Consider the following 21,044-nt stretch of genomic DNA (forward strand, 5'->3'; position numbering starts at 1 on the left):
GGAAAAGGACTAATGTCAGATATCCCTGGAGGTTAAGGGTTGGAAAAGGAGGCTACAGAAAAACATGCACTAGAGAAGCAGTCGTGCTCAGGGAAGACCTCCTCCTGCGCTGCTGTCACATTTAGGTCAAGCTCATCTTCTCCTCACCACTTCAGTGCTCCTGGCTGGAGCGTGCATCTGTACCAGATGCTGAAAGCTTCTTTCACTTGTAGTTTGCATCAAAGCGGCCTCATCCACACTGGTAACGGGTAGGACACCAAGTGGGCAAAGACTAGGCACACCACTGCTCCTCTGAGACAACACTCAGTGGTGCCCACACGTGAGATGGGTCTGCTCCAGTCCAGACCAAGGCACCTTCCCATTGCCTTCGTATCTAACGGAAACACAGCAATAGTGTCAGGGCTTGGTTAGTCGTCTGAGGATGCTAACTCTTTCAAGTCCTAGCTTCTGAAGCACACCTGGCTGATTATCTTCTCAACCTCCACACTCCTGTGCTCAAACACTGGCCAAAGCCCAGGGCAAGCTTTAGGCTCTCTTTCGGCTTTCCCAGCACATCAGTTAGGGGCAAGGCTAGGACCTGACAGAGACCCAAAGGAACAATTCTCCACCTTCTTCCACGAAGGCAGCATCACCACAAGGACATTGTGACAGCTCCCCCAACTCCTTCTCATCCCTGAAGTGAGTCCAAGCTACTGTACTGTAGTGCGAAACGAGAAGGACCAGGTAAGGGTGAGATAGATGTTCTCCCCGTCTCACATCTCTGCCTTTCCAGCTGGCAAGCCATGGCCTGCCTGCCCTCTGCAGTGCAGCACAGAGCTACTTCTTGCTCGGCAATGGTCAGAGCTGCCTCCGAGGGTCCCAGCTTCCCCAGGGTGAATTCCCCTGGCCTACACCTGCTAACACAAAGAACCACCACAAACCAGCTCTGGGATCAACTCCACCACCCCACTCAGCCAGGAACGCAGCTGGCACGGTCAGACCTGGTGCATGCTGCCACGGTGCTGAGCACTGGCCAGAGCCCACCATGGCCTGACCCGGACAGAGCACAGAAGGGTGGCGTACGTAAAGGTAACATTTACTGAGAGATACAGAACTGAGTATTATGAAGGACATACATGGATGGAGAGGGTAGCGACACCACTGCGGAGAGCAGCTTGGACCCACTTCCCAGCACGCCAGGGAAGGAGCCAGACACTACCAGACAAGTAACACAATGGAGATAACTGTGGCATATGCGTTTGTAACAAACAGACCATCATAACATACATTTCTATGGGATCACATCTAGTGATTATATAAATCCATATAGAGATCGCTGTATAAAAACTTTGTAAAAAATACTTTAAAAAAAGTGTAAAAATGTGCATTCAAAAGCACGGCCGACACGGACAGCTGGGCTGTAAACATTATACTGAGAGTGTGCTTATGGGGGGCGCCTGCGCCACCAAGCCCCGACAGGCCTGCCCACCAGACGGGGCTGCGTCAAGTGTTTGCGGTTCTTGGGTTTGGGTTTCCCTCTGGAGCGTGCGCCAGGAGTGGCGGCAGCCTCCGGGCAGGGCACCACATGGCTGCTGCTCCTCTGCCTGCGGCCCCTGCTCCCCACGGGCGCGTGGTCCTCATGGGACGTGCTGCAGCATCGTAGGTCCCCGGGGCTGTGAGCGGGCTGAAGGGCCATGATGAGGTATCACAGGGAGGTTGCCCTCACCGGCACCACCAGCCCTGCTCCCGGGTTCAGCCTCAGAGTACATGGTTGACAGGTTCCTCATCTTCTCTGTCCCCATATTTGTTTGGTCCATAGTTCCCAAGGAAGCCCGCTGGGTCCTGGCTGCACCAGGCCTGGGTGCACAGTTCTTCATACAGTACATACATTAGAGACCCTGGAAGACCCTGCGCCACTGTCTCCTCCTCCTGGCCCAGTGCCACCTTCACTTCTTCTCTAGCTGCTCCAGCAGTGGGTTGGCTTCACTCTCTGGCGTCTTGATGCTGTCCGTCCGCACGATGCAGGTGGGACGGTGCCGGTTCAGCATCAGGATCAGCTGCTGCCTCTCCTGCTTCAGCTCTTCTATCTGGGCCTTCAACTCAGCATTCATGAGCTCTAGGCGCTCAGACTCCTAACAGGACAGAAACACAACCACATGGGACTTTACTCCAACAGCACAGGATACAAGGAGAAGCGATTTGGCCAACAAACCATCTCTGCTCAGCACTGCCACTCAGCCCCTGCAGCACAGAGGCAGCCCAAAGACATGCTGAGGCACCAGGTCTCTCCAGGCAGTTCATCCCCAGCCCTGCCGCCTTGCGTTACCTAGCGCCACAGCAAGGAAATACAGTGTCACCTCCTAGGACAGGTCTCTGCCGAGCCACAACAAAACCCCTGCCTGGCTGCGTTCCATGGTCTGGAAGGGTGTTTGGAAACAAACCCACATTTAAGTTTTCACCCTCCATCTGCAAGGATCTGGCCTTGTGAAATGGCTCCTTGTCTCCCACTGTGTCATTTGCCCATGTCCCACCACCCCTTGCAGAAAAGCAGCAAGGTGCCGTGAGAGTTCTTCTGCCTTGGGGTCACGGGTTGAGAGGGCATCTGGCCTCCCAATGGGGAAACCTTCAGGATTTGGGCAAGGGGCCAGCATGCTGTCAGCCCCTGTCGTGTGCCACACTCCCACGCGTGCTCTTGCTCCAGCACCGAGGCAGGGACACCATCAGCCCTCTCTCCCCCAAGCCCAGAGGCCGCTTCCAGCCCTCTCCATCCCTGGTACCACAGGCAAAAGGGATACCTGTGAGCTCTGCCTAGGCACACATGGCCACCACCTTCATCCCCTCACGGAAAGTGGGGCAACAGGCCAGTATTTTCCCAGATAAGGGCACAGGAGGAAGGGGAGGCAGAGGGGCAGATCTGGAAGGAGCACTGCCCACAGATGGGGCACCTTCCTAGGGAAGTGCCCCCACCAAGGTCCCCGCTGTGTCCTAGGACAGGTCAGTGCACCCACCCGCTGCAGGAACTCCGTCCTCTCCTTCTTCTTGTTACGACATCGTGCTGCTGCTACTTTGTTTTTCTCCCGGCGCCTTTTCCTCCTCTCCTCTTCCTCATCCAGCTGCAATGAGACGGAGAAGCCCAGATCAGAGCCGGCAGGTGTGGGGCAGGGTGAGAGGTAGGAATGAGCACCCGGCAGCCCCACTGGTGACAGGACAAGGAGAGGGGTGGCAGCCACCCGTGCCAGGGGCCACTAGCAACATGGTCTAATCCTCAGCAGGAACCAGGCATGCTGCTGCCACGACCTCTAACTCCACTCTGTGGGGACATAGGGAGGGAGACCAGTGCAGTACCCACAGCCGGGGACCTGGCTGGCAGGGGACAGACTCTTTTCAGGGCTGCTCCCTCCTCGAGAGGGTGCAGGGACAAGGGGAATAAAGCTTCATCCTGCAAAGACAGGCACAGCTCGTCACGCAGCTCTGTGAGCGCAGTCATTCAAAGCATCAAACGTGCAGGGAAGAGCAAGAAGCAGAGGAACCTGAAAGCTCTCCCAGCTGGGCCTGGCTGTCCCCTCCTTCCAGTACACAGGACTGTCTGCTGCAGCTGCAGCACTCGCTGAGTCACAGGGCCACTGCAGTAAGGTGGGGACAGGTCCTGGTGAAGAAGCAGGACACGGCAGTGCCTGCGCTGTTCGCCATGACTCAGTTGCTCTGTGCTGTTTGACTCAAACCGCACAGGCCAGGCCAATAAGCCCTATGGTTTGGAAACCCATAATCAAAGTATTTAGGGATATTTACTACAAAGCCTGTGTAAATGGCCTATGGCATGCTTACATCTGAGAACCCAAACCAGCTCCTTCAAGAAAAATCTGAGTGCTGGAAAGCCCCATGAGGGCAGCATCCAGGTTACACGCTGTAGCATGGCTAGAGAAGACAGGTCCCCAGTGCCTTCATCCACATTTGGTCCTGGACTCTGAAATTTTGAGATGTCAGACCAAACTGCCTCATTCCTGTCAAGTGACACCTGACAGCACACATCTTCTCAAATGCAGGGGCAGCAACATTTGCTTTATGAGCACTTCCACAGCTTTTTGCACCTTCTCTAAGGGCAGCTCCAGCTTGAGAAGGCAGCCACATCCCTCTCTTCGTACTTGAGTGTGGTTGAGGGACACATCTCCCAGATGAGCCTCTCGCAGCACATCATCTGAGCAGCCTTGTTGCTCTAGTACCTGGGCTTAGTCATCCCAAAAGGAAAGTCAGAGAATCCCAATGCCAAGGCCACAAAGCGGTGGTGGGAGCGTGGGGCCACCAGATTACCCCACACATAGGTACACCAGTGCTGCCTGCAAGAAACAAAAGCTGCAGGTTCCATCATCCACAGCAAACTGCACGCTGCTAACATTCACCGAGACCAAAGCCCGCTAAACAAAACATCTCAATGTGATGTCCAAGGACAGGATGAAGCATTGACTCAGCAGAGTGAAGGTGAACGGGGCACCTTAAGCTGCATGTCCAATATGCAACATGTCCAATATGCAGCATGTAGTATGCTTTAGAAGACCATGTCCAAGTCTTGTAGTGCTAATAGCTTTTGCATCTTCTCTAACTTACTTCCCAAGCATTATACCAGAGTTGCTACTTTAGCTGAGGCTAAAATATTAAGTCAAGTCACCCCAAGCTGCTACCGCTCCTTTGCCAAGGCCACGCCATGGGGCATCCTGCGCTACATTCACAAGAACCAAGATGGGAACCGCACTGATGCCCCAAGCGCAGTTAGGCATGGCCAGCTCTCACTACATCCACATAGCTCAGATGTGGCAGGTGTTAGAAGTGACCAGGAAGGCTCTAACTCCACGCTCTGCTGCCTTTTCCTTCTGGCCGGACCAGGATACCCCATAGCAAAGGCACAAGCAGCCTTTACAAAATTTCCATGCAGAGTTTAAGAGGAGGTAGACATCAGGGTAGCCACCATTCCCCTCCGCATATTTACTAACCACTCATCTAACCCCCTTAGACAGCTTCTCAGCCTTTCAGTTCGATTATTTAGGAGGGTGTAGAGTGGGAACATACACTCACAGCTCCAAACCTCAAGAAACACACCCCAAAACTTTCCTGCAAAGTACATTGTGGGTTGTAACAGGAACTGGAAGAGCAAACAGACCGCACAAGCCTCAGAGTATCCCTGGGAGCTACCTGACATTTCCAAGCTCTGTTGCTCCATTCGGTGAGAGTCAAAGATTAAGTGACCTGCCCACGTTCCCTTCAGCCTCCCCTCCACCCCACAGAGGGCCCAGCAAAGGGCAGTGACCTTTAGATGGGTACAGATGCTCAAGGAGGGTGGCTCAGCACAGACAGTGGCAGCTTGAACTGTTGGCTCTGTTTTTTGATCACAGATCCTGTAACTTCAAGATGACAGGTTTTCCCCTCTCCGCTTCTGCTTGATTTCAGTTCAGAAAGGTGACATGGCCCTGGTGTTGGGGGGGCTTAGGAGTCTACTCAGGGACAGTGATGGTGTACCACCCCACAGCATGTCTCAGCAGCCAGTCTCCAGGGGAGCCCTGCGGGCAGAAGGTCTGGGGTTGCCTCCTGAATCGCTTCAGTCAGCAGCATCAGGGACAGAGGTGGCCACCAGCCTGAGGGGCAGGGTTTGGTTCCAGAGGGAGCACCCCAGGTGGATTTAGGTGACAGAGGAACTCAGCCACACCTGCCTCCAGCTGCCCCAAGAGGAGGGTAGCCTGCCCACCACACTGCAGGAAAGCCAGCGCCCAGCACCCACACCCAGGCACAAACACCCCACTACCAGGAGATGACGGTCCCCCCAGCACAGCCGAGAAAGCCGCCCGTGCCGCAGCTCGCGGGGAGCAGCCTGCCCTCCCAGGCGGTGCACAGAGCATGGCGTGCCAGTACCCAGCATCCTGGGCTCCGCTCCCCGCAAGAAGAAAGCAGCTGCAGGCTGCATTGCAAAATTATGCGTGGGCAGCTTCTTGGCTACTCATGGGATAAGCAGCTACTGCTTCACTCCCCCAGGCTTTCGCTGCAAAGCCTGTGCCAGGGGCAGCTCCATTTGCTGTCCTCAATTCCTCGGCTTCACAGGCCATGCAGGGGAGGAACTGGCTGCAGGAAAGGCAGCCGTGTGGGTGTGAGGGCTGCCAGTGGATTTCCCCTTATCTGTCCTCCACACGGTGTCTCAGCAACTGGCTCGCCACTTCCAGTACCTGCTGTGGGACAGAGTTGCCCCGTCCCTCTTATGCAGAGGCCAGTGAGACCACATCCCCCCACCCACCAAGCAAAAGCCGCTGTTGCAGGGCCAGCTCAGAGGTCCCCGAGACGTCCCAGGGAAGGAGCTGTGCCTGGGAAGATAGCACAGCTACAGACTCCCTCTTTCTTCCCCAGCCCAGGAAGCAAGGCAGGCACTGCACCCATTTGCTGCGCGATACCCAGGCCAAGAGCCTGGGACAGCATTCGGCTTCAGCTGCCAACCCAGAACAGCTTTGCCTGTTGAAGGACCAAAGCCATTAGCATCCCTCAGGCCCTCCTGATGGCCCACCACAGCATCCTAGCCTCACCTCCTGCCACTGCAGAGCTGCGCAGTCCTTCCCCAGGGGATCTCCATGCAATGCTGCATGAGCCGACCGGAGACCCCCTTGGGCACCAGGCTCCTGTGCAAGGTGATCAGATGGACTCAACTCCATCATACCAGCTCTGCCTGCAGAAGTCCACCGCAAGGGGCTGGGGAGAAACAACAGGCACCCCCCCACAGGTGGACCTGGGTGCCGCTGAGCTTTTGCTCTAAGAGTTGGGCCAAATCAAGCATCAGCACCCTTTGGAGAGCGGCTGCTCCCTGGAACTGATGGTTTACGCCCTTCCATGCACAGCTCATCACAGGCAGCTTCTCACATCATCGACCACCTCCTCGTTGATGTTTTCAGAGAACGCACAGTCACCCTCACACGGCATCATCTGATGCCTCATGCAGGAGGACACCCTCACTGTTCAGAAGGGTTGTTTATTCGACTTTGACAGCAGCCACCACCCTCACCAAAGTGGAGCCTCTGAACTGGCATGTGGAGGTGCAAACACTCACCACCAATACAGCAATGGTCAAGGAGTCAAAGACTGGACAACCAACACACAAGTCAACCACACAAGGAAAATGCTGTGCAAGTGTCTCCCAAGTCCCTGCAGCCTGGTTCCAACATGCCAGCCTACGATACTGAGCAGAAGCCACCAACCTTCCCTGTCCCAGGAGCCCCGAGGTGAATCCAGCCCCCCCCCCAGGAGAGGGGCAGGGGCAGCCCCAGCTGATCTGAGTCACCACTACCGTTCAGCACTGCTCACCCACCTGGCTCAACCCGTGGGAAAAAGGCAACGCCAACACCAGCAGCACCAAAGACTCATTGGCAGCAGAGATGGGATGAAAATATCGCACAAGCCCTCTGACAGGCTGCTCGGCCTCTCCTTTGGGTGCATGCCCCAACCTAGGGACACGCTGGCTGCACCAGACCCCACTCCGCAGGCAGGGATTGAGTTCAGCCAGTTGCCAACAGCTGCGTGGGACCGGTCAGGTCTGGGACACAAAGGCCACTACTCCCAGCCCATGCTGCAGGGACACAAATTCAGACACGGGGAAGAGACAGCCAGCGGAGCAGCTGCTAACACATGTGCACATCACCAAACAGGTGGCGTGGCATCCTTATAGAACACCTTGCTGGCCACCCTGGCAGGAAACAAGCACAGGCAGGACAGAAACCCGGGCAGGTGCAGGCAATGGCCCCCCAGGGCCATCTGTAGCCAGCAGCCCCCGAGACTCACCTCACTTTTCACGGGCTGGGGTCTCTTCCCAAGTTTCACCTCCAGAAAGTGGAGCGGTGAGATCATGGCCCCGATGTTGCGGATGTCGGCGCACTTCAGCTCCTCGGCGGTCAGGGCTGTGCCAGGCAGTCCCGTCAAGGGGCCGAGCCCGGGCAGCGCGCCAGCCGTCAGGGACGGATCAGGGATCTGCCCTGGCATCATAGCAGGGGAAACAGCTTCGTAGGCTGGAGGGAGAGCAAGACACAGCCTGTTACAACCCAGCAACAGGGTCTCACGACAGCACAGGCCAATCCTGTTCTACAGTCCCATCACCTAACAAGAGTGCGAACCAGGGAAGAAGCCGCTCTCGCCCAGGGATGGCAAAGGAAAGAACTAAGTAGAACTTCTGTGAGAGAAACCAAAAATGTATGAATCCTGCTAGAAAGGATATGCTCCTGGTGTGTAAACCAGGAAGGGAAAAGACCTGAGAGGCAAAGCACCAGAACAGGAGCTGGCTGCAACAACAGTGATGTGGTCCCATGGACTACTGGTTTCAGCACACCTTTCTCTGGAGTGCAGAAGGTGAAGCTTTGCTCTTACCTGAGTTTTGATTAATGTGTATGTTATTAGGACAAGAAGAAAAATAGCACAAAGAGGAACATAATATGCCTTGGGCTGGATTTCTTCCGGGCAGGCTGAGCCTGCTGGTCAGGGCTGGGACACAGCGCACAGCAACCAGGGATAAAACCACGAGAGAAAAACTTGTCACTGAACAAACATCTCCCAGCACAGAAATGAGGAAGCAAAGGCTGGAGGGGAGGGGAAATGGAGCAAGGTGCAAAAGGTTGCTTCTATCAGGAAAGAGAAAAAATTGCAGCACAAAGTGAGAATAGGACAAACTTTGGCAAGTCACTTACAGGCAGAAGAAAGCAAGTTACCAGGAAATATGAAGAACAAGCAGCTAAGAGAGAAAGAAATACAGTTATATCTAAAATGGAAAGCCCACAGAGCAGAAGCTGTTGTATTAGCCAAAAAGCAAAGGGACAGGTGGTTGTTGGCTACAGCACAAGTACATACCTGCTTGTGCAACTGGCCTGGGACACTCACGAGTGACCCAGTTCCAACATGCAGGGTCAACTTCTGACCACACAGCAACCATTCCCACACACATGCAATACAACTCAGCCACCTGTCCCAGTGCTCGTGCACGGCTCTCCTTGCTCTGCCCAGCCAGACCAGTCCCAGCTGAGAGCTTCCAGGCATCCACCCCATCCTGCCCCTGGAAGCACCCACACAGCAGGCAGAAACAGGCTAATGGAGCGGACCCAAAATCTCATGGAGCAGCTTTCCATAACCACTACAGCCAGTCACAAGGCAGGGTTCAATGAGCAGCTGAATGAGAGTTGAACAAAGGCAAACTCATGGAAGAGGGGTCCACTAAGGACCATCAGTCACATTGGTCTGCACAAACTCCTGGAAGCTTTGACAGCACCATCTGCCAGAGTGAGGTGGTGCATTAAGCAAGGCATAACATGCACTTGCCCTGCTCTTTCCAAAGCATCCACTCTGAGCTGCTGAGAGACCAGGTGACAGGTGATGCAGACTTTTGGTCCAGGCAGTACAGCTGTGCACACACACGTTGTCAAGCCAGGTGCCACAGTTGCTCAGCACTTGCCATCCTGGGGTTACAAATCTATGTCAGTACCAGGCTGAAAATTTGCCTAAAGCTGCGTGTGAGACACGACTGCTGGATCATGGAGTCTCAGAACAGCTGAGGTGGGGAAGGAGCTCACCTGGTCCAACACACACACACACACACACCCCAAGCAGGGTCAGTGGGAGCAGGTTGAACATTGAACAGGGTTAATCATGACAAGCAGAGAGTTAAGGATTTCTTGGTGCTGGTATGTCTCTACCCAGGAGATTATTTGGTATATTTGTTAATGTGAGGGAACAGGAGATGAGCAGCAGAAGGGAAGGAAAGCCAATCATACAGGTTAGTCAAGGTTAGAGACGCTAATGCAAGCTCCACAGCTGCCAGCGCAGATGCTATGCAAGCCATCCTGGCATGATAGACAAGGGGATTTGCATCAGAGAGTGTCTATAAGCCCCAGTATGCTGAGCTGTCATACACTCTAATCTGCCACCAAAAAGGTCCAGGTGTCAGCATGAAATGTCCCCTGGCAGAGTTTGCTCAGCAGATGGCAGCGGTGACCAATGGGATTTGGGAAAGAGCATGGAAAGCAAATGCAGCAAGAGTGTGACCCTAAAGAGGTGGTGAGCAGGAATCAAGTCGTCTGCTTCCGTCACCCTTCAGGAGGAGACCAGAAAGGGGGGGAGCAGGCCAGTGCTCAGCAGTGCTGGGGTGTGTGGCAGAGGCTGGGCCCAGGGGAGGTGATCTGCACAAGGACATTAGAGCCTGAAAAGGAGAAGATGGGAAAGATAGCAGAGACAGTGACTTCTGAAGCAAAGTGATACCACCCGATGAAGAGGACTCCTGCCCATCTGGTGCCAAAACAGAAAGAGAAAATTCTTGGTAATGACATTTGACCTCCGAAAAGACTACACATCAACTTGTTGAGATTGTAAGGACCTAAACTGATCCAAACTACACATTCTTCCATAGCAATCTCTAAACAGACAGCTGTAATTCCACAGCTGCAGCAGTTGCCTTGTATGGTGTCCGGAGATGCCTGCTTGCAGCCAGGCTCTGAAGCTGCAGGCTGCCTCCCTCCCCTTCCCTTCAGGCTTACACATGGCTAAGATGCTTCACTCCTCCAGAAGCTGGGCACCATCCTACCCTAGGCTGCACTCCAGGCGGAAAAATGCAAAAAGTTATTTGGGGACTGTGTCCAAATCCTTACCATCCTCCTCACTGCCCCTCTCCAGCAGGAGAGCACGGTGGCATGGTAAAGGGAGATGACTCCAGAGGCTCTTCCCAGGACATACTGCCACAGGCCTCAGCTGCATGGAGTTAAATTCAGCCTACCATTCTGAGATGGCTTTATGCACTGCAGAGTTAGCCATTTCCCAGCCACTGCCACTAAGCCGACATGCTGCGGCACTGGGATGAAGCCTGCTAACAGCAGCACACCCCAGGCCAGCTGCTGCACACCTCCTCACCAGCAATCCCATAGAAGTCCATCCCCAGCTTGAACAGTTTGGACTTAAGTGAAAACAATAATTTAAAAAATAACAAAATCAGTAGCTAAAGTATATGAACACTGTCTTGAAGTCTCCCTCCTGCAAATACCGCACGTGAGCTGCGATGGCACACACTGGTTTGGGACCCCAACCCACCCTTTCACAGGCTTCAGGCTGTGACCTGACTTGAGCCCAGCACTGGATGCCTAAATCCATTTTGGACTTGGGGGACCTGGTTTTCATTTATTGTCTTCCATCACAAGATGCAGCTGACAGCACCCAAGCACTGGGCTGGCCAGTCCCAGTCCTCAGCTAGACCAAATTCAGGGTCACTGCGATTTATGAAAGGAGGAGGGAGGAGAAACCTGGCCACTGAGCATCCCATTGCACTCCTGAGCCTGGGGCAGCTCCCCAGGGACAACTGGCTAAAGATTTGAGAAAACATTGTGTTTTCTCTGGCCCACCTTTTCCCCTCTGCCTCTTTGATCAGATACCTTAATATCCCTTGAAATAGCCCCTGTAGTAGTGTGACATGTGGCACAGGTCGGAATGAAGGAGCTGGCCCAGCTAACATGCTCTAAAAATTTATCCTGGATCCAGGGACTGCACTGCCAAAGCCCACATCACACCCGCATCGGTATAAACTAAATCTAAGGCTGTTCCAACCAAAGTGCCAGGAGCCACCTGGAAGAACATGAACCTGCACATTAAGATGAGCTGAGAGCTAGGTGGGAAGAGGGAATTAGCTTCTACAAGTGAGATCTTGCTCAGGGGTCACGAAGCTCAGGAGCACATTGAGACCTGCCAAGAGTCAAGCAGAGTTAGACCTTGGAGAGGTATGTAAAACCATTCCCAGCAGGACTATAACCATGGAAATAAGGATGGAACAAAGAGATGCCATCCCTCTTTGCAGAGCAGGGGTGCAGTGAGAGATCAGCCCACCTAGTGCTCGATGACCCTCAGCCCCAGGCACTGCCACTGCCTGCTGACCGGGGGGACTGTTGTTCTGCTTCTTTTGCCTCTTCTTCCTGTAAGAGAAGCTTTCCTTTCATCCCAAGTCCCACATACTTTCATTTTCTTTTCTGATTAACACTAGAGGCAAGACGTTGTACTACAATTGTGTTAAAAAAGCCAAAGCGTGTCATTCTATTAGATATTTTGGTCCTTTTCCTGAGGCCGTTAACCTGGAAGATGTCGACAAGCCTGCCTATAGCTCCACTATATTCCTACCATGTTTGCATCATAGGGCAGAAATAACTTCAAAGTTCAACACCTGAAAAAAATCTTTAATTTGCAATTTTTCAATACCCATATCATGCTGGATGGGATGAATAGGGCTGGCGCCTTGCCAATTCCCAATTTCTTTCTGGGTATTCCCTTGCAGTGTTTGTTATTTCTAAGGCACATGAACCAACTCACCTCTGTATTCCTTCACTTTCTAACACAGGGCTTTAGCTAGGATTCTTATTAGATTTTTTTTTTCTTTCCAGATCTGATTATTAACACAGTCTTCTTTTCCCCTCAATGCCAGACAGTCTTTCAGTGTCTCCTTACATGAGCCGAGAAACATTGTGTCTTCAGTAAAACCTAGCTTTCTGGTGTCCTACGGCTGAACCACACAATTCCTGCATTGTACCAGCTATGCTTTTTCACATAATGAAGCCAACAGCAAAGCAAAGCAGTGAGGGGAAAGAGAATGTGTAGACTTACATCTGACACTAGGATCTGCGTGACGCCAGCTGCTCAAGTTTACATTCGCTGTAGCCGTGCCTTCTGCACTGATGCTATTCATCATTCTGTGCCACAACATCAAGATGCTCCAGAGTAAATCAGGAGACAGAGAAGGCTTTCTTAAAACTTTAGTTCAGTGATGAGCAGCCTGTGTCATTCAATGCTCTCTTCAGCAACTATCCTTGCAGCAAAAATCTGGTCAACACGTGATTTCATGGGTCAAAATTCAGTTTGTATTTCCTTAGCTTTGCCTCTATGCTCCCCTTGTTCTGCTTAAAATGCTGTAACACAAGACTTGACCTCTTGCCGAAATGTCTGTAAACCCTCCTAATTATTGCAGTCACTTTTGCATCCTTGCTTTGGCACTGTTGTCGTTGTGGTCTCAGTCAGCCTCTGGTCAAGCTTGGTTATTTTATCAGCACCCTTATCCCCAGAGATGATAACAGTACCGCTTCCTTGGCTCACCTTGGTTTTGCTGCATCTTTCCCATCAGTGAAAAGCGTTTCTGTGCTTCATCCCCCCGTTATGTCCTTATGGTCAATGGTCTGTGACACTGGTTGGTTTATTATTTCTTAAAGGCAGTGCCCATTACTCCTAAGTTTTTCTCCTACTGCCAGGGTCTGTTATCTGCTGGAGCCTGCGACCTAGAGGGAGGAAGCTTTACCAAGTCCATACTGTCCCATACAGTTGCTCAGCTTCCTCGGTGACACCGTCCCTGCATACCCTCCTATTCTTTCTCCTGTAGTTCTAATCTTCATCTGCTCATGGTTTGGGGTTTTTTTCCTTCCCATACCAATTTCGTTGCTGCTTTTTTCTGGTGGCTGCTTAGGTTTTTTTTTGAAGGAGCTGATGTTTGCACAGCAGTTACGGCATAAATCTAACGTGCAGCATAAATCTAACGTGCGTAGGCATAATCCATGTAACCCAGTGCCTCCGGGGGCTTGTACTCTGGTTGCTAGCCTGTATTCACACCTCTCCTGCCACCTCTTCAGTGCTATTCTTACCCACAGACGAAAACTGGCACAGGAATGCCTATCTGTGTTAAAAGCATACATTCATTTCCTTGTGCAGAAACTGCCATAGTTTGTATCCACTGTTCCCCCAGGACCATCCTATGCATCCTCACTTACCCAGGGATGCTTTTTTATAAACCCAATACAGTTGCTGTATCAACAGCATTGTTGTGCAGATAGGACCATGCCACCCAAAAGCAGGCTCCAACAGTCACATTTCAATTTAAATTGCCATTACTGTCTTATCTCTGCTGTCAGCCTCCTTGGCAAGAGCGAGGGCTGTTTGCAACCTTATTTTCAATTTTGCTGTCTATAAATCACAGTTTCTTCCAACATAATCTATTTTACATGCTCTGACATCTGCAGTGGTTGATCCAAGTACCCTTCTGATGCTCAGAGAGCCAGTCTAGCACCTAATATTGCCAGCCAGCAGATTCTGACACTAAATACCGGCATGTTTCTTTTTTGTCCATGTTAAGCGCTACGCTAAGGCGAAGGCTGCCCTACCAGCCCTTCTCCACGCTGCCTACAGGACCAAGGCCATGCTTGCCTGCTGTTCTCTCACTCCAGGCTCAACCCGGGCACCTGCCATTTCTTGTCAGCTGCCATGCATCAGAGCACTGCCAAAGTCTGCAAGACACCATACAAGCAATCTTTGATCTCTTCATTAGCATGTTAGCACTTAATGTACTATCACCATTTGTACCTACTGTCTTGGAGCACCTAAGTCACAGCAATCGGCCTTTCATCTGCTCCTGGCCAGCACACAATAATTCTGCTGCGGAGATCAGAAGTAGTGTTATCATCCATGAAAAGCAACTTCTGGTTCCTTGGATTTTACTATGGCTTTATTATAATTTTCTAGCTTTTTTTAGCTCCTGGTTATCAAGTTTGCTCAGCCTGTATATCACACATTGCAACTTTCTAGTTCCTTCTGTTAGCAGGATGATTTATAAGAAAGCCCTTTCCTGACATGCCCAACTTCTCATGCCCCAAGAATGTGACTTCCTAAACAAAGACAGGGCAGTTGGCTATCACTGCTCTGAGGCACGGAGCCGCTTGCTTTTTTTCCATCTGGACTCTTCGGGCTGGGGAGACTGCAAGATGCTGAGGGTCAACAGCCGACAACGGACTTTCTTCCACTTCAAGATGCAGCCCCCAGTGAATGCCAAATTAAGCATGACAAAGTTGAAGGCATAAAGTCACTACCCCATATTCCCAGTGCCACAAGTACCTAGCCATGCAATTAGTTTTCTTCTGTTGCCTAAATTGCGATAGTCTCCCATTCTCACACAACTGCTATCTGCTCTAGATGCATCTGGTTTTGACTAGTACCTTACAGCAGGTCACCCCGTCTCCTGTCTAGCTTCTTCTGGTCTGCATTGTTAGAAACAGTAACTTGCAGTGCCAGTGCCCACACCGATCAGTATCAGTTATTTGCCAACCATCAGAACACAGCAGCAGCCAAGCCCCTTGGCTGTAACCTGTCTTTTCAGTACCCATGCAGCAGCGCTGGCAAACATGGTCTCTAACAGCCACTGTGCCTTCATTCATCCCTCTGCCGAACCTGGCGATGCCAAGGAACCCTCCACCTGTAGCATACTGAAGAGCTGCAGTGACATGCACTGGGGTAAAACTGTGCATGCCCTCTCTTCACCAAGGACCTAACATTACTTAGCGTTTTATGGCATCAGGGAGATTCCCCTTCATTTAAAGGCCAGTTTAAGGCACAATCGCAGCATGGCTTACCAAGTGCACTGAGCGGCAGCATGCCACCTCAGTGTGCTAGACACCGTAGTACCTCACGGCCTCCACACCCCACTTCCAGGAGAGAGACAGCTCCTACATCAGGTCCTGAGCTTGCAAGGCCAAAGAAGCATCTGTACCCTTCCCCCCAGCTGCTGCCCTTGCTGTTCCCTTCCTCCTACAGGTAACCCCACACAGTGGGAGAAGAGCTGCAGGGTTTGTGAATGCCGGCACATGTGATGCACCATCCCAAACTCCCAAAGCTCCAAGGAGAGGATTACAGGGCCACAGTGCTAGAGAGGAAGGAGCTGTGAAGAACAGTTCCTCAGGAGATGGAAGTCTAAACCCATTTGTGCGCCAGAACAGTCTGGCTCAGTCCTGCACATCTAGTTTCACACAGATGGCAAGAGGAACATCCGAGTCATTCATGGACAGGCGGCTATGAAAAGCTTTCTGAAAACAGGAACGCAGAGAGCCTTGCTGCCTCCCTCCTCTTCTCCATCAGGGAGGCATGCATGGGGCAGCCTGGAGCAGACAGCCTCTCCTCAGCAGAAGTGCAATTTTGCAGCCCCCAATGCAACTGATTTCCATTGTCAGGCCCCCACATCTGCCTGTCTGATGCTTTGACTCCTTATATCCATTATGAGGAGGGGAAGACACTGGCCCTCCAGTCCTCAGCTTTAGAAATAACTCCCTCTTTGCCATTAGCAAAGCAGTCAGCTCACAGTCTTCTTTTCCCTGAGCATTTTCCTCCATACCTTCACAGGATAGTAAAAAGCTCTAGTTTAGCATTACACTGCCCCCACCACTGCAATGCAGCGATTGACTTGTAAGCAACCTGTGACAGCGGGGTTTTGTACAGCACCTAGCATAGCAAGGCTTCTCCATTGCAGTAATTCATTGTGATAACTGCAAAAAAATGCGATTAATTATCACAGTATACTATTAGCAATTGCCAGTTAATTATTTCTGGCAGACATTTAATAATGTTGCACCACCTGCTGGATGGCAGTACAGAGCAGGAGGGTAAAAGCTCTCCTGTTTCTACCTGAAGCAGCAAGAAGTGGTTTGAGGAAGGAGGAGTATCCTGGTCTGAGCTAGGCTGCAGCTCAGACACTGAGGTTAATGACCGACTTGTTGAAATCCCCCAGGACCTTCCATAACCACAAGTGGTCAGGGCTGGAATCTTCAAGACTACAACTCTACTCCGGCACAGAGCTCCTGAGAGGCCAAGAATGGACTCAAATCAGAGGGCCTCCCCCTACAAACTCCTCAAAATTATGCCCTGAATGTCAGGGTCATCCACAAAGACCTCTAACCCATATAGAGACGAGCTCTGGCTAGTTTGCAACAGTCTTGCTCAGCTGAGAGGACCATATGGACCCTCGGCTCCCTGGCTGCATGTTAAAATAGCCTGCAATGTTTGGATTGATACTCTGGACAGCCGAAGCAACTGAAAAATCCACGCAAGCAGCCAAAGACAGATGGCATCAGATTTGCTGTGCCCCCTCCTTGCCACACTGGCACTACGGGACACATGCAGGCTGGCAAGCGGTCCACACCACACACCATGAGCGTCTCCATTGCTCTTAGGGCCAGGTCCACCTGGAACAGCCTACTGCAGTGAAAAGACCCGCTCAACAGCTTCTCACTCGAGACACCGCGTGCTGCCAAGTACCTGGCCCAGGCAATGCAGCTGAAGCAGCAAACACTAGCACAGGGAAGGAGACCACAGAGCAGATGCTCAGCACTGTCCGCACTTGGGCGGCCTAGATGGACACGCTGCTCAGATGGAGAGGGCAGTAGGAGGTAAGAGGGAATATCTACTCTTCCTTGGCAAGGACCGCAGCACAGAGACCTTTGCATCCTGTGAGGAGGGAAATGCTCAATGCTCAGCCGTGAAGAAGAGCGAGAAGCATCCGTGGGTGTCTCAACGAGGCGACAGAGGCAGCAACCCTCACGGTAACTCTCAGCAGATCATGTCAATCCCCCAGATCCCAGGAACAACCAGTCGCTGCGTGACACAGGGATGGTTTAGATGGTGGCTCCTGCGCCCACCCACTCATCCCCAGACGGGCAAGGTTTTTCTTTTTTAAAATCACTACAAGCCTTACTAAGAGTCTGAACTCCAATGACTGGCATTCCCAGATGTCCCCATGCAAGCATTCCCCAGCAAATTCCCAGAGCAGGCTCCAGATAGAGTTTTTCATGAAAGTTTTTCTTGCAACTAGCTAAAAAATCTTAGTCTGAGCTGCAGAAGCATTTGTTTCTGCTGAGCTCTCGGAGTCCAAACACACACACACACACACACACTGTTTGGCAGTGGTTGTGTTCCAGGGCTGGTAATGCAAGCCATGGAGCAGGCTGCCAAGACAAGCACGAGAACGAGCCAGGCCCTGTTTCATTGGCCACCATACGCTGCATATGGCCCTGGAACCAGCCAGCACAGTGTTCTCACCCTCCTTGAAGGCATAGGAGACCCTGTGTTTTCAAATACACCTCCACAGGGCCTTCATTAAAAGGAAAATGGAAACATAACGTGGCTCTTGCTCTCTTGGTATTTCTCCCTTTCCCCTAATTTGCTCTCAAACCCGTTTCCCTCCCATGGAAAAAGCAAAGCGCCTCCCGGAGCAGACCGTGCAAAAGAATGCAACTTCCATTCAACTCCATGCCTCACTGCTAAAGCGGACTTGGGACCGCGCGGTGGGGGAGCCCCGGGGCCCCTTCCCTCCCCGGGCCCCGCGGGGCGGCCCGGCCGGCAGCGCCCCCCCCCCCCCCCCCCCCCCGGCAGCCCGGCCCCCACCTGCGGCCCGGCCGGCAGGTGAAGCGGCGGGAGGGCGGCACCGGGGCAGGGGGGGGGGCGCTCCCCGCCGGCCCTGCAGCGGGGCGGGTGCAGGGCCCGGGCCCGGGCACCCCCGCACGGCAGCCCCGGCCCCCGCGCAGCGCCGGGTGCGGGGGCAGCGCAGCCCCGCTCCCGGCCGGCTCTGCCCGCCCCCCACCCACGCACCCACCCCGGGGGTCTCCCCGCATCCCCGCGGCGCGCCCGGCCGCTGGCACCGGAGCCCCTCCCCGCCCGGAGGGCAGCACCCAGCACCCTGCACGCTGCCGCGGGGCGCCGGGATGCTCCGCGCATCCCCCCGCCCTGCCACAATCCCGGCGCTTCCCCCGCCCCGCGCCCGCACCCACCGTGCAGGGGGACCGGGCTGCCGGGGTGCCCGCGGGGCCCGGCCGCAGGGGCCGGGCTGCAGGCTCAGCCCCGCCGCCTCCGCCGCTGCCCCGACCCCCGGGCCCCGCCGGGCGCCGATGTCGGTGCCGATGTCGGTGCCGGCCGCCGCCGGGGCGCCTTGGCCCGCCGCCGCCCCCCGCCGCCCCGGTGCGCGCCTCCCGCAGGCTGTGGCAGGCGGCGGGGTGGGTTGCATCAGCCCCGGTTATATAGCGGCCCCTGGGCTGCGGGGAGGGGTCGGGAATGCGGAACCGGCCGGGCTGCCAGCGCCACACGTCAGGGAGGGCGGGGGAGCGGGGCCGCGGGGCGGGGAGCGCCGCGCAGGGGTGGGACCAGCCGGGACACCGGCACCCCGCATCCCGCACCCGGCACCCCGCATTCCGCACCCCACAGCCCGGCATCGCCGCATCCTGCACCCCGGCACCCACACACAGCACCCCGACATCCCGCACCCGGCACCCCACCATTTCGCATCTGACACCCTGCACCCCACAGCCCAGCGCCCCACATCCCGCAGCCCACAGCCTGGCATCCCGGCACCCCGCATTCCACAACAAGCACCCCGACACCCCACACCTGGCACCCCGACATCACACACACCATATCCCACACCCCACAGCCCAGCATACCCGCATCCCACACCCTGCACCCAGCACCTTGACATCCCACACCCGGCACCCCATCATTCTGCATCTGGCACCCCACAGCCTGGCATCCTTGCATGCCACACCCCACACCCCACACCAAGCACATCCTGCACCCGGCACCCCACACCCCATAGCTCAGCATCCCTACATCCTGCACCCCAGGACTCCATACCCACCACCCCTTGGCAAGCCCGTGCCCTCACAGCCAGCACCCCCGCACCATGGCACCTCGCACCCCTCCACCGGGTGCGGGCCCCCTCCCACACTCCTATTTGCGCTGCCCCCCCCCCCCCCCCCCCCCGCAACCCCTGGCTCTCTGCTCCGTGCCCCCCAGCCCTGCCAGGACCAGGTCCTGGGCAGCCCCGCTGATACCTGGTGCCGCCACAGCCCTGCCCGGGCCAGCCTGCAGCAGTAGCTGTGTGTGGAGCCCCCTGCTCCTCAGTCCTGCGCCTGGGAACAAGGAGGCAAAGGACCAGGGAGAGTGACACAGCTCCCCAGCGCCGACCCCATGTCACCCAGGGAAGCAGCGACACAGGGGCAGGGGGGGCAACGCCACTGCCCCATGGGAAGCCAGCTCCTTCTCAGCTCATCCCACCCCAGCCTGGCCTGCTCAGGCTCCCCCATACACCAGTCAAGGTCTGCCAGCCCCAGCTCTGCCAGCCCTTTGACTGGGATGGAGAGGAGCCAAGAGGGAGCAGAGGGGTTCAAGGCTCCCCTGCCCAGCTGCTTTGGTCTTCCCTTATCATCACTGGAATATCCCAGGAGGGCCGTTGCCCAAGGCACATGCACACTCATGGTGCCTGGTGCTCTAGCACCATGATGTCAGGAGGAGATGTGGGAGCAGATGGTGGACTGGAGTCTTCCTGATAACTTATTTGCATGGATTTGAATTGTCTCCTTCCTCTTTCTCTCTAACATTGGCTTCTTCCCACCTGCATCTGCCAAACTGCTCTGAGAAGCAAAGCTCTGCACACCCACAGGGCCACACTAGACCCGTCACAGGTACTGGATGCTCCAGGGCTGGGGCTCCTAAAGCATTTCAGGACAGAAATACACCTTTTAATTTGGAAAGAAAAAATACTAGAGTGGTTAGCAAAACCGTCGGGCTGAGCGGCACTACCCAGCTCCCTGTGCCTGAGCCTGTGCCCGAAGTAAATGGGGAAAGAGATGAGATGTGTCTCCCAAACAGGATGAACCACAGCAAGGACTCAGGACCAGCAAATTCCTCTGAGCTCTCCTGCATGCCCCTGGGCCCTGTGGGCAGGTCATTACAGACAAAAGGAATCTGTCACAGAGCAGAGCAATACCACCATCTCTTTGACCTATCCTCCCCCCTCAGCTGCACAGTGAGGCACCATACACCCTACCTTGTTTGCCTTCTCCTGGCTTGTCAGTCCTTGTTTCTTTTCTGAATTCACCAATTTCATTTCTTTTCACCGCTGATGATGCATGCCATTCATCATCCACGAGGTCTCACCACCAGCACTTCCAGCCTTGTCCTCTTCATCTCTGTGTCAGCAAGAGAAAGAGAATTCAGCTGGGGAGCTGGGACCGAGCAGGAGCAGGGGACTAGAAATGCTGCATTCAATATAGGATACACTTTGCCCAAGTTGTCCTACAGAAATAGGTAACAGCCTGGCTCAGCAGGACACGGCACATGTATCCTTATTCCTACTCTCCTCATGCCATCGTTCTTTCATCTTTTTGTTTTCAGCGAGGTAGAATACTTTCTATACACCTTTGCATACAAATCCAGTATTTCTTTACCCTTGGCATCTC

At 54.0% G+C, this 21,044-nt stretch overlaps 1 protein-coding gene across 2 annotated transcripts; it reads right to left on the bottom strand.

The window, feature by feature from the left end:
• Positions 1-1,058: 1,058 nt before the first annotated feature.
• Positions 1,059-20,773, bottom strand: JDP2 (Jun dimerization protein 2). 2 transcript variants are annotated; one of them, XM_056345588.1, is made up of 4 exons: positions 20,633-20,773; positions 7,783-8,006; positions 2,988-3,092; positions 1,059-2,111 (listed from the first exon to the last, which is right to left on the bottom strand). In XM_056345588.1, the coding sequence occupies exons 2-4, from the start codon at positions 7,981-7,983 to the stop codon at positions 1,926-1,928; spliced, it is 492 nt and encodes a 163-aa protein (XP_056201563.1). In that variant the 5' UTR covers positions 7,984-8,006; positions 20,633-20,773; the 3' UTR covers positions 1,059-1,925. The 2 variants fall into 2 exon arrangements, with proteins under 2 accessions (XP_056201563.1, XP_056201562.1); XM_056345587.1 differs by lacking the exon at positions 20,633-20,773 and adding an exon at positions 18,582-18,849.
• Positions 20,774-21,044: the final 271 nt, after the last annotated feature.

Source organism: Falco biarmicus, chromosome 7 (assembly GCF_023638135.1).
Source record: "Falco biarmicus isolate bFalBia1 chromosome 7, bFalBia1.pri, whole genome shotgun sequence".
NCBI classification, from domain to species: Eukaryota; Metazoa; Chordata; class Aves; order Falconiformes; family Falconidae; genus Falco; species Falco biarmicus.